At 36.4% G+C, this 13,053-nt stretch overlaps 1 protein-coding gene across 1 annotated transcript in view; it reads right to left on the minus strand.

Annotated features, from left to right (window-relative positions):
• Positions 1–397: 397 nt before the first annotated feature.
• TBCA (tubulin folding cofactor A) overlaps positions 398–13,053 on the minus strand; it is a 28,370-nt gene continuing 15,714 nt past the window's right edge. The window contains 3 exon segments of the mRNA XM_057405512.1: positions 398–642; positions 2,440–2,526; positions 8,560–8,665. Coding sequence (XP_057261495.1) covers positions 562–642; positions 2,440–2,526; positions 8,560–8,665 — 274 coding nt within the window. The 3' untranslated portion in view covers positions 398–561.

A 13,053-nucleotide genomic window follows, 5' to 3' on the forward strand; every position in this document is an offset into this window, starting at 1 on the left:
GATAATATTAGCGATAAATTGCATCATAGAAAAAAGATGGGTGATTTTGAAGGGTCATTTACTCCCTCTCCTCTTTCAGTACAGATTCTTATACTATAATTAAAATTATTGAAATTATTTCAAATATAAGGTGCTTCTAAAACCCATGGCAGGGGCTTGGAACTAGGTAAATCTTTAAGGTCCCTTCCAAGCCAAACCATTCTATTTCATTCTAACATATTTATTGGTCCCTCATATTCCTTATAGCTAAACTTTGATTCTTAGCATGAGGTGGTCAGATTAAGTTCTGTATATTACTTGCTACACTATTACACTTACATTAAATTGGCTTTTTACTTTTTTGTAGTATAGATCAACTGGAAATATTTATATTTTGTCTGAATATGGAACACACAGATGTTTCAGAACATCCTTTATTTGATGCATCTTGCAGTTAGAGAAAGGCCAGTTTGCATAAAGGGAACCTTAGCAAGTCAACAATAGTAATAGAGCCATAGTCAAACAAAAGTGTGGAATGGACTCAGTGCTAATGCATATAAAGAGAGAGTATTGAAAAACTTTCTAGGCTTCCAGCTTCACTGATTCCAGTATGGAAAGTGCTTCTTTATACTCTTCGGCTTCTTCCAATTCTTTTTCTTTTTCCTGGAATCAAAAGCAAAATTACTGAGTACTTTGAAAATAACTGACATATTAAATTTAACAAGGTAAGGGGGGGGGGGAAGGTAAAAACAGGCTGGGAGAAGGCTGAAGCACTCAACAACTTTTTTGTTTCAGTCTTCACTGGCAGCCTCTCTTCCCTCACCTCTCAAGTGGACAGACCACAAGACAGGGATTGGGGGAGCAAAGCCACTCCCACTGTAAGTGAAGGTCAGGTTCTTGACCACCTGAAGAATCCAAACCTACATAAGTCTATGGGACCTGACCAGATGCATCCTAGAGTCCCAAGGGAACTGGCTGATGTAGTTGTCACGCCAGTCTCCCTGACATTTGAAAAGTCCTGGCAGCCCGGTGAAGTCCTGGAGACTGGAAAATAGGAAACATTGCACCCATTTTTAAAAGGGTAGAAAAGAAGGAACCTGGGAACTAGCAACCTCTCAGCCTCACCTCTGTGCCCGCGGACACCATGAAACAAATCCTCCTAGAAGCCACACTAAGGCACATGGAGAAGTGGAAGGTGATTAAAGACAGCCAGCATGGCTTCATCAAGGGCAGTTCCTGCCTGACCAACCTAGTGGCCTTCTGTGATGGAGTGACTACATCAGTGGATAAGGCAAAAGCTACCGATGTCGTCTATGTGGACTTCTGTAAAGCCTTTGACATGCTTCCCACAACATCCTTCTCTTTAAATCGGAGAGGTATGGATTTGATGGATGAACTGTTTGGTGGATGAGGAATTTGTTGGATAATCGTACCACCCAGAGAGGTGGCAGGCATTAGCTCAATTTCCAAATAGAGATCAGTGAAAAGACGGTGAAAATATACCACTAGAAAGTTGATTTTAATAAAACCATTGAAGGTAGGTAAGCACAGAAAGCAGTTCTTGAGGACTTTTAAATTCTTAACCGTAACTACTCCATTCCCTGTTTTAAGTTTGTACAGCACACACTGTATGGATCAATAGCACCACTTCTGCATGATGCTGAAATCCAGACCAGTTAACCCTTAAGTAACTAGTTCAATAACTAGTACAGGCATACTACCTGAGGATAAGACACCTTAAGTTTTCCTTTGAGAAGGGACTTGCATTTCAGCCATCAAATGTGTGTGGGGCTTAATTTAGGGTATGTATTTTTAGCCTCACAGTAGCATTTACATTCGTAGCTGATTTCCTGATGAGAAGGCAGCTTTTTAAAATAAGCATCATGATGTCTAAACTTAGTATAATTTTAGTGATACTATTTGTATAAGAAACTCTTTATTCCTGAAGGTATTGTATCTTAAAAATGTGGCACTAGTGCTCACATCACTAGCAAAATGTAAAGCAGTACTTGGCAAGGACTTTGATGTCTTGTTTCTTATTCATAGCGCAATAAAAGTATTCTGAATGTTTCGGTTCACTAGAAGCATGTTATGTACATCTACACTATTTAGAAAACTACCTAAAGTAGGCGAACTCTTTTTTCTGATTATGTAACTAATACAGAAATTCAGAGTCCATTCTAGCAGTTCAATATATAAGAGTATGTTGAGTGTACATTCCATTAAAGACAGCTTCTAAAATTCTAACACACACAGGTTTTACAGACTGAAGACCAAGTCTCCAAAGACAGTTATCTAAAATGAAATATTGGTATGTTATAGGATACTAGTCTTGGGACCTATAAAAAGTAATTTGTCAGTCCTAATTTGCTGCAGTTGCACTGCAGACAAGCATATTTATCCGAGTTCATCAAGGAAGAGCAGCATTTCTTGATCAGTGGGTTATGGTGCCATACTTACTAGTAGCTGAGTAAGATCTGCATGTGCGGCTTCTAATCTGCGCTGGCAGTCTGGAATCATCATCTGCGACTCTTGTAAGAGCTCAATCTATGAAAATCAGAAGCCAATGAGATAAGAATGTATTCCAGATAAGAACATTTATTTTTTAAGGTAAGCCTTTACTCTGAAAAATCAATCTAGTCATCATCTAGGAATTCAGAGCAGTTGTACCTATTTCTGGAACAGGCTTTTTTATTAAAAGACACTCAGCATAATTGCTTAAAACTCTGTTAATTCATAGGACACTTCCATATACTTTGTGCTTAATTAAAGTATTAAGTGTGAAAAATTATTTAGAATATTTTTCTCTTGAAAAAAAAAAAGTATTGCCTGGTAAGCTTTCTGTACAGCATTTGTTAAAAAGGCTATTTAAAACAAACTTTCTCCTGCTGTCATGAAGCAGCTTCATCCAAAATGGGATCAGCTGGTTATATAAATATCTCCTACCTCTTTTGGGTAATAAAGAAAAACAGTGTTCAGATAATACCACATAGAGATAATTACTGCATGAAAAAAGTTATTGAGTTATTGATCACATTGTGTGCACACTGCAGGAGGCTCTGACTGAAAGACAAAGGTAAAGAAAAATGAAAAGCAAAGACCAGCAGGCTCATATTTTTGATGCTTATCATGCATAAAAAGTTATTACTTATCCTTGTGCTTCATTTTAGGAGAAAGATTATTCTCACCATGCACTTTGAGCAAAATTACTAAACTGGCACCCCACTGAATCTGAAAATCCTGCCTCCTCCTAAAGAAAACAACTACGGAGTTAAACAAGGGCATATTTATTTCATGGAACATTTCTGGATCCGAAATCAAACCACTAAGAAGAAAAGGTGTGCAGAGTTGTTCAGTAATATTAAATCTATTTAGAAATAAAAATCTGTTAGATATTTAAATATGAAAGCTCCTCTGCATCCAGGACAACCTGCAACAGAAGGCGTTCCCTTTAAATGACTTACTTCATTCTGTCATTACTATGTTGTATTCTCCTTTCAGTATTAATGCATATAGGAAGGCCCTCTGTAGTAAGACATTATCACCGTATTTTTTAAGTATCATATATTTAAGTTCTTAGTTCAAGTACTTTTTAAGAGAAAGGGTTTAAAAACTTCGTTTCCAGTTTTCTTTCAGAGGATCTAGGGTAAAACCTGTCTGATGATGCAAAGATGGGTGACAAATGTTAAAAAAAAAAAACAAAAAAACCCACACAAAGTTCTAGGTCTTGTTTGTATTATCACTTTTCTTTTACCCATTCATTGTTGGACTATTAAAAGTAAGACTAGCAACTCTGCATATTACACTTTCAGCAGTTAAGGAGTAAATAAAGGTTTTTAACTTCCATAGAACGAGGTGTACGGTAAACTGCTTGAGATGATGCCTTCTGCTTTATGTAGTAAAAATGTGTTCTATAAGGAATACCCACACAAGTGGGAGACAACCCTCTAGATGTAATGCCTCAGTATTTCAAAAGAGTTTTCTCTGCAGCTCTTCTTAGGTGAGGACTAATCTTGTTTCTTCTACAGCAGATTGCTTTAGGATATAAAAGGCATGAAGTCTGGAAACCAAAATATACTTACACCTGCCTAGATAAAAAGGAAAACAGCCTTTAGAAAACAAGGGGAAAAAAGTTCACAGTAATGATCTACCATCATCTAGTCTCTTTCAGATGATACATGAGGCAATAGAACCAACATTTGAAGGCATTTTTAATACCAGATATATGTTAGGAATAGAATTCTGTACTTAGTACAAAAACTTCCAAGTTGCTAGCTTTAAAGGAAGCAAACCTTACTTGTTAAGGATGCTGTCTAAATAGATACATGGGAGCATTAGACTCTTCATAAGCATTTCAACTGCCTCTTTACCTAACCAAATAGAGCTGAAGTTCAGATTATTAAAACAAAAACTATCTCTTTAAAAAATATGAAAATAACCAGACTGAAAGTGAAACTGTACGTTTCATCTAACCTTATTGTACTTGATTGGTGAGAGGAATGAACCTTTGTTTGTACCAGTCAGGTGGGGGCAGAAAGAAGGAAAAACGTAAAAAGCCAACTGAACTGGAATATTTCTCTGAGACAGAGAATATATAGACATTTTAAATTGAAAATTTTACAGAACATTACTGTGTTTCTTTCAGAGAGCACGTCTCCAGTATAAAATTAGCAACAAATTATCATCTTCTACAGTAATTTTCCAAAACAACACACATTGGTTTCAAATGTATTTAACTGTTTCAGGAGACACTCTACCTTTCACTCAACAAAGCAAGAGAACTACTGCTGTTTTCACTGATACTTGTAAAAACCTGTGTGTTAGCAAGATGTACTTTATGTACTCCTGTGTACACTTTGTCATGCAGATACCAAATTATGTTAGATCCATTGGATACTTAATTCACTAGGAGATGACATCCTCAAGGAGTAATTTGGAACTGTAGGATAACTTTAAAAAAGTAAAAAATTATCAGTAAAAATTCTGGCAGTTAACAGTGAATCTACAATGCCACTGAAAGGAAACGAGGAGTTAGTACTTCCGGCTTTTCTCACATTCAGTAGCCTAAAAGCATTAGCTGGGAAAGGATGTTTATTTATGTATGAAACACCTCAACAACCACAGAAATACATAAAACTACTGGTTCCTATCATTAGTCTGCATTCTTAAGTGATTACAGTGAGAAAAGTTTCTATTACAGGTAAAGTCTTCATACACTGATAATCATTACAACTGTGAAGAAACTAAGTCTTCATTATGAAAACTCCACACAGAGATAAAATTGCACTACTTACTGCTACCAGTCAGGGCTCTTCGTGACCCTCCACAGAAGTATATGCAGAATTACACCTGGTGGAATATATCAAGTCTCAATATTTTTTCCTAATTTTTTCAAACTTGATAAAATTTTGTATAGAATACTTTTTAATAAAATTATTTTCAATTTAGTATTTTATTAAAGTACTTAATAAACCTTTTTCCTACAAGTCTTCTAGTTGAATATAAGTGTGATTTTGAGATAGGAAAGTTTTTATTTCATAGCCTACTTTTACCCAAATACTGCTCTTCAATTTTTATGGTCTTTTTCTACCATTTTGGTTCAAATTAAGTTCTAAATTTCTCATCTGCCTTAATAAATAAAAACCAGACAATAGCAGAGTGATGTTCAGGTTGTTGTTGATTTGTTGCTGGTTGTTTTTTGTTTTTTTTTTTTTCCACATAAGCTGTGATGGAAACAAAAGGGCTTCCTTGCCTCAAAATGCTAGAGATTCTTTCACTCTGATATACAACCTACCACAAGTAGCTCTCACCCAGCTCAGACTCAGCTGAAGTACATGAATTGCAACTTGCAAGCAGTGCACATACAACCTGTGCCCAGGACAATAGCAATATAGGGGTGTTATAGGTGAATAGCAAGTGCTGACCCCTCAGGTATATGGCACAACATTGACTGACTTAAAAGGTCTGGCTTTATTGAAAGCATAGTGTTACCACGGTGGGAGCCACAGGACGCTGATGCTAATCAAAATGGGGAATGCAGCAGAGCCCTGCTTGGGGGTGAACAGTAAAACATGCACTGATTAACCTGTCATACACATACAATGGCCTGTTTTGCTCTTCAGTGAACTTGCTGAGGTATGGCAGGTGCCACTGTCCAAATTCCAACCCACCATCATGCTGCTGCCTGTACAAAGGTGGGAGCAGATGGGGGGGGAAGCAACATACCCTGGTTTACCATAACAATGAGATAACACAGGCCTGGGACTCTGCATATTCAGATGTGAGGAAGAGAACTATCCTGGGTTACCGTAACAGTCTTCTCATGCCCTCCAATAGGTTCTTCAAGTAATAATCTTGGTCAGTGAATACCAGCACTGTGATAAACTGTCCTTTATGTTTCTCTGATGTTGAATCTGGTCCTTGTTAAGTAAGTCTTTCTGTACAGTGTTAACAACTTCCAACTATACCCCAGCTGGTCACTACCTCTGCTGGAGGCCACTGGAATTCACAGAAACAAGCTGCCCCACTGCATAAGGAGTTATGAGAAAAATACTTAGTCAAACTCAACTCTTGTTCTACAAAGGGACTGATCCCTCAGTACAGGCCAAACACAACCTAAAATCTACATATGCTGTAGGGACAGCAATACTAATTTTAAAGTACAGTTTTCCATAGTCACTTGTGTACTGTTAAACCATATATTCTACTGCAGAGTTGTAATTAGTAAGCTAAATAAAAATATTATTACATTAAAAGGTAAGCATCTCTCCTTTAACCCTGGATTGATAAGTATGTACATACCTGATTTAGCCGATACCTCATTTTTTCATTATTGAAAGAAAGACTACAACCATATTTTTAAATACATAGTTATTCAGATTAGGAATTATTAACTAAAAGCAATTCTTAAAATGTGTAACCACAGATTTTTTTTTTTCCTGAAGAACATCTCAAAGTATTAACTCTATCCAAAACACGGTTCTGATCAAGCTCTCCTGTTAATATGTAATTTTCTTTGATTCTATAAAAAGAGTGTGCATTCTTTCTGAGCCTACAAATTCTTCATAACCTGAAATATTACCAACTTCCAGAATGAAAAGTGCACTAAAAGAAGAAGAACTGAAGGTGTCATTGAGGAAACTGATTGCTTTCAAAGTGAATCAGGCAATTTCTGAATGAATCGAGACTGTTCTCTGTGAAGGCTTTTGTCATTGGTCTCTGAGAATACCTTCAGGTACTGTGCAACATTTCATTTCACAGAAGAAGTTCACAGCCTCTGCTGGTTTTGAGTTTGATGATATCTTGCAGGTCACTGCGGAAATACCACGGTGCAGTCAAATAATCTGATAAATGTGGGACACTAAAAATGAGAATTGCATTCATTAGTTCTTGTTAGCACCAGCGGATTTTCAGAAAGGCTACTGTTCAGTAGGATCTTGGTGTCTCAGACCATGGTGAGGCAGAAGAACAGCTCAGCCCTATAAATACAATTCTTATTTGTATACAAATTCTTTATTTGCATTTCTTTCCTACAGCATAACAAAAGCAAGGCTAGTCATACACACATGAACTGAAATCTGAACTTATTAAAAAAAGTTGGTTTAGCTTGTTTTAAAAGGTCTTTCTCCTCTCTTTTTTATTTTTATATTTGAGTATACTGAAACCTACTTTTCCACCATTTAAAAATGAAGATTGGAGAACAGTAGGTTACATTTTATAATGTATAATAGTAAAAAAGTTAAAATAATCTTAATTTACAGTTTCAGGTTCTCTGAAGACTTAAGAGAAAACAACTGGGAAATGCTTGGAAAAAGACCCAATCATAGTCAAAAGATTTAGTTGAAAGAATATAAAGGCCACAGTTAAGCACGTGTCACTCTTCAGTAAAGAATAAACACGAATCTCCCAAACCCAAGCATTTTCCCAGTTAGAAGGAAACTTGCCACTCTTTCTCCTGCCAAAAGGCTATATAACAACCATCTGCAGACACTATCCTTTGAAAACTTCCAAGAACAATTTAGTTGTTTAGTCATATTGTAACAGTGACATCAAAATGTACTCTTGAACAGATTAAACTATAGCATACACCTTGCTAGTTGGAAACTTCACTACAAACTCTAACATCTGGTAGGAGCAGTTGCATACCCATTGCTCTCTCTTTTAGGTCCATGATTTAACAAAAGGGACACTAGTATACTCGCTCAGGAGTTGAAATGTTTCATGTTCGTATTAATTATCAAACAGCCTCACTTCATTGTAACACCTGGATTTACCAGCAAGCAAGCACTTAGTTTACCTAAATGCCAGACCATGTATATATGGCCTCATACACACTGTTAGTGAGTGACAGCCATCCTGAAACCAAGTACTACATAATCCATAAGGTCTCCTTATAGTTTAATAGCTCTGGAGTACAGGAAGCTCTACAAATGCTTACTATGACTTTTATAATTGACACAATTTTAGTGTAGTACTTATATAACAGGAGTCTGGAAAAAGGTAGATTATTTTATTTGAGGATGACTATTGTTAAATGAAAGCAAAGAAGGATTTTATAAAACAAGTTTTAGGATATTTTACCTGCTTCTTAATTCCATAATCATCAGATGCTTCAGCTTTCATTTTTTTAATCTTTTCTTCTTGCTGTTTTACTTCATTTTCATACATAACTTTTTCTTTTGCCAATCTGCAATTAAATCAAGTGATTGTGTTAATCTGGTTATATTATAGTAATAAGTTACACTATTGATAACACAATTCTGAAAGTTGCAGACCTATAAGGTAATGAACAGTTTTACTAAATAAAGATTTTTAACCACTGCAAAAAACTGCATCTAGGAAATGCTAAGTTTAGCTGTGATGCATAATGATGCTTATGAGGATAATTTAAATTGAAAGTTTTCTTAAAGATTCTGTGTAGATTTACCCATATTGAATATCCTTAGAAAGCTATATCCTGGTACTTAATTTCAAATACGTAACAGAAATAGCTAAGATGCCTTGTAGATTGGATAAGTGCTAACAAAGGCAGTAGTACAGAGAAGAAAGCAATCTATCTCAGAAGTGTCCTCACATCACAGGTAGCCAAAATAAACAATATGAAATGTCTGCAAAGAAAACACTGTTATCATCAGCTATTAGATCAGCACTTGCCAGACCTTCTCAATATCATCCAGGTTCTGACAGTTTCGCAAGTGTCCTATATTGTTCCAGTCAGCTGGTGTTTCCTCTTTCATATTCAATACTAAATAACACCACTACACCTTCATTATTAGACAAATGACAGACATCCTTCTTAGTAGTAACACTGAAAAAAGTTATAATGTGTAACTGAAAAGAAAAAGCCCTTTTAGGTTCAAAAACTGTGACCCCAGAATATTTTTCTCCTGATTACTACATTTCATGCCATTAAGTACATTACTTCCCATACTAGTTTTCATACAAAACAATGTAAAATAAAATTCTGAAATTACATAGTAGCCTTAATCTTGTGTTCCTTTGAATATTTCTCCATTTACCTTGATGCTGATTTGGGGGTTATACACAAAATGACAGTTCCATAATTTCAATCATAGCCATTTTGTTTATGGCCTCTCTTTCAAAGGACTAGAGTCCATCTTTGAATCCTAATAATGGACCCATACTTCAGAATGGAATGCTTTTTTTTTTGCTAACAAGCAAAATTAAATGTTGAGAGCAATGTAAATACTTCTGGAGGTCAGAAGGGAATATTAAGGTGAAGTCTAGTCTGATGCCTTACAGTAATTTTCACACTGCAACCCATTATCCAACTTTATTATTGCTTGTTAGAATCACAGAATCATAGAATAGTTAGGGTTGGAAAGGACCTTAAGATCATCAAGTTCCAACCCCCCTGCCATGGGCAGGGACACCTCACACTAAACCATATCACCCAAGGCCTCCTCCAACTTGGTCTTGAACACTGCCAGGATCACCTCCTTCGATCTAGTGGTCACACTCCTTTTGATGCAGCCCAGGATAAGGCTGGCTATCTGGGCTGTGAGAGCACACTTCAGCCGGCTCATGTTAAGTTTCTCATCAACCAACACCCCCAAGTCCTTCTCCACAGGGCTGCTCTGAATCTCTTCTCTGCCCAACCTGTAGCTGTGCCTGGGATTGCTCTGACGCAGGTGTAGGACCTTGCACTTGGCATGGTTAAACTTCATGAGGTTGGCATCAGCCCACCTCACAAGCGTGTTGAGGTCCCTCTGGATGGCATTCCTTCCCTCCAGGGTATCAACTGAACCACACAGCTTGGTGTCATCGGCAAACTTGCTGAGGGCGCACTCAATCCCACTGTCCATGTCAGCAACAAAGATGTTGAACAAGATCGGTCCCAACACCAATCACTTGTTACTGGTCTCCAGGCGGACATTGAGCCATTGACTACAACTCTCTGCGTGCGGCCATGCAGCCAGTTCTTTATCCACTGAGTGGTCCATCCATCAAATTGATGTTGCTCCAATTTAGAGACAAGAATGTCATGCGGGATGGTGTCGAATGCAATTGTTACTTCAATTTTGCTGTTGCATCTTCCACTTTATTGCTTACGTTCATTAGGTAAAACACTGGATCACGTAATGCTAGATCTGAACCAAAACATGCTCCCGGATCTTGGGAATTACAAAGTAATTTCTGATCAGTTAATTCAAGACCAAACTAAACATTGATAGCTACTGCAAACCTGAGAGCATGCCAAAGAAAATCCTTCCCAAACAAGAATAAGCATCAGATCAGCCCATGTAAGATTGTTTAAGGAGGACTTAACAGCCAAAATGGACACAATTACATTCAAGAAGCAAAAAATATATTATACAAATGAAAACAGGATAAATAAAGGCCTAGTAGAGAGAGCTTCATGGTCATGTTAGCACACTAGAGCAAATCAATTCTTAATTTGTCACAGTTAAGTACCCTATTAGAATTTCTAGTGCTGAGGATGGGCTGAATGGTACTGGGGTGACAAGAACCTTTTATGAAGTGAAGCTGCTATAAAAGCATCACTGCAGTAGTATCTTGAGAAAAATTCCAAAGAGCATGTACTGATATTGCAACAGTAGGAACCTTCCCTGCTTTTATTAGGGCTTACATCAATCAAAAAAGTTTTTGCTAAAATAGCCTTAAGCTATGGCTCCACAACAGATGACATAAGTTAGGCTGTGACAACATGCACCTGAACTCATCTCAATGCTCATGGAGTCACACCATCAGAAAGGGCCTTCAGCCTTACAAAGAACCTTTAAGCAGCATACAGAGCATGTACTGTAGGTATCGATAAGACCAGTTTCTACAAGTCAGCCAAGTACTGGCTTTGAGAAGAGTACTAGGGAAAGACAACTTAATTACTACTAATAAAGACACTAAATCAGTGGCTGTAATTTCAACTACTGGAACTAGCTCCAGCATTAGTATCAGCAGATATCAGCAGAATAGAGGATTAGTTAATTGTTTGATCAAGGTTACTTGATTTAAATCCAGATAGTATTACTTGGTTTGCTATTTTTAGGTTCCAAAAAAGTTAATTTTAATCAACCTATGAGACACATGATTTTTTTTTTGAATGAGAACAGCAAAGAAGATCAGGGAAAGATAGGATTAAATGCAGCTTTTATGTCAATTTGCATCCTGAAGTGTGCATGCCATTGAAACTGAAGGCAACTTACAATCACTAAACCCATCATTTTTAATTATTTTCTTAGCTAAAAAAAAAAAAAAAGCACAATGTTTGTCATTACTTGTGTTTTCACATTATAGTTTGATATTCTCATGTCGCTCTATGCACACTTTTAAAACTGATTGATATTCAATTTTCCTTACTCTTACCAAACAGGAAAGGCCCACATGTTCTAGCCTTGGTTAGAACTTAATTTAACTTGATTTTTTGCCCATATTTCTCATATTTTAATACTTAAGAATTGCATCCATATTTATCTACCTATTTCTAGTTCTGTAGTAATTGTACATTTCAGAAGCAGAACTTGAAACATTCTACTTTCAAAACAGGAACACATGACACCTGAAGTATGAGACAATTTTCTGTGAAAATTTTCCACTGAGCTTTTCTCCGTAATCAAAATGATCCAATTTAATGTTCCATTTATCATTTGTAAGATTGGGATGCTGATGTTTAATGCTATCAAGTTTTGATTTGAAAACATTTCCTGTATTAGACTGTTTGTCTAAATGTCATGAAGGCATTTCTACTGAATATGTAGCCTGGGGAGATACTGAATTAAATCAGTAACTTGCTTTCAAAATGGAAGTGGAATTTCATAATGCAGTAATACTACCCCTTACTCACCACCTGAAAATTTCAACAGAATTCTGCACAAAAAATATCCACATCATAATTTGTTCCCCTCTTCTTCCTTGACCCTTTATCTATCTAGAAACAGGATTTGGGGTTTTTTGTTTGTTTGTTTAAGGGTTTTTTTTGGGGGTGCAGTGGTGGTCGCTGTTTTTTCTTGTTTTAAAATCTGTTGCATTGCAAGTACACAAGTCATTTATAGATGAAAAAAAACCTACAACCATACAAACCACTACAGGCATAACTTTAGTAGACATTCTATAGTGTCATAAGAAACACAAGCTTAATAACTTTAACTGAAAGAATCCAAAATAAAAGGAATCAATGTAGATTACTTCCTATCCCAATTATACTTGCATATGACATATGTACATACATAACTTGTATATTACACATACATATTTGTATATGTGCAATAAGCTTTTATTCTACAATAGACAGTTCCTTAAAAAAATCTTTGTAATTTTAAACAATCTGTCACCTGGTACCCATCTGAAACCCTATCGTTAGCCTTATTTCAGCTACACAATATCCTGCATACTGTAATGGCTCTGCAAATAAACCAAACATTTATCATCAGAAAGTTCTACACATTGTAAGGCACACTGTGTTAATAGATACTGTCAGCTCTGCTACTGGTTCTAAGTTAGGTATTTAAATCTCCATTTTAGGGGTAGTTGTTTCCTCTTCTGTAAAAAAGAGTGTGTTTTTTAGTAATCTTCCTTAAAGAGAACTTGGACAGACAC

The sequence above is a fragment of the Pezoporus wallicus genome, unplaced genomic scaffold (assembly GCF_028554395.1).
Source record: "Pezoporus wallicus isolate ANWC-B61680 ecotype Strahan unplaced genomic scaffold, APGP_CSIRO_Pwel_v1 scaffold_2696, whole genome shotgun sequence".
In the NCBI taxonomy this organism is placed as follows: domain Eukaryota; kingdom Metazoa; phylum Chordata; class Aves; order Psittaciformes; family Psittacidae; genus Pezoporus; species Pezoporus wallicus.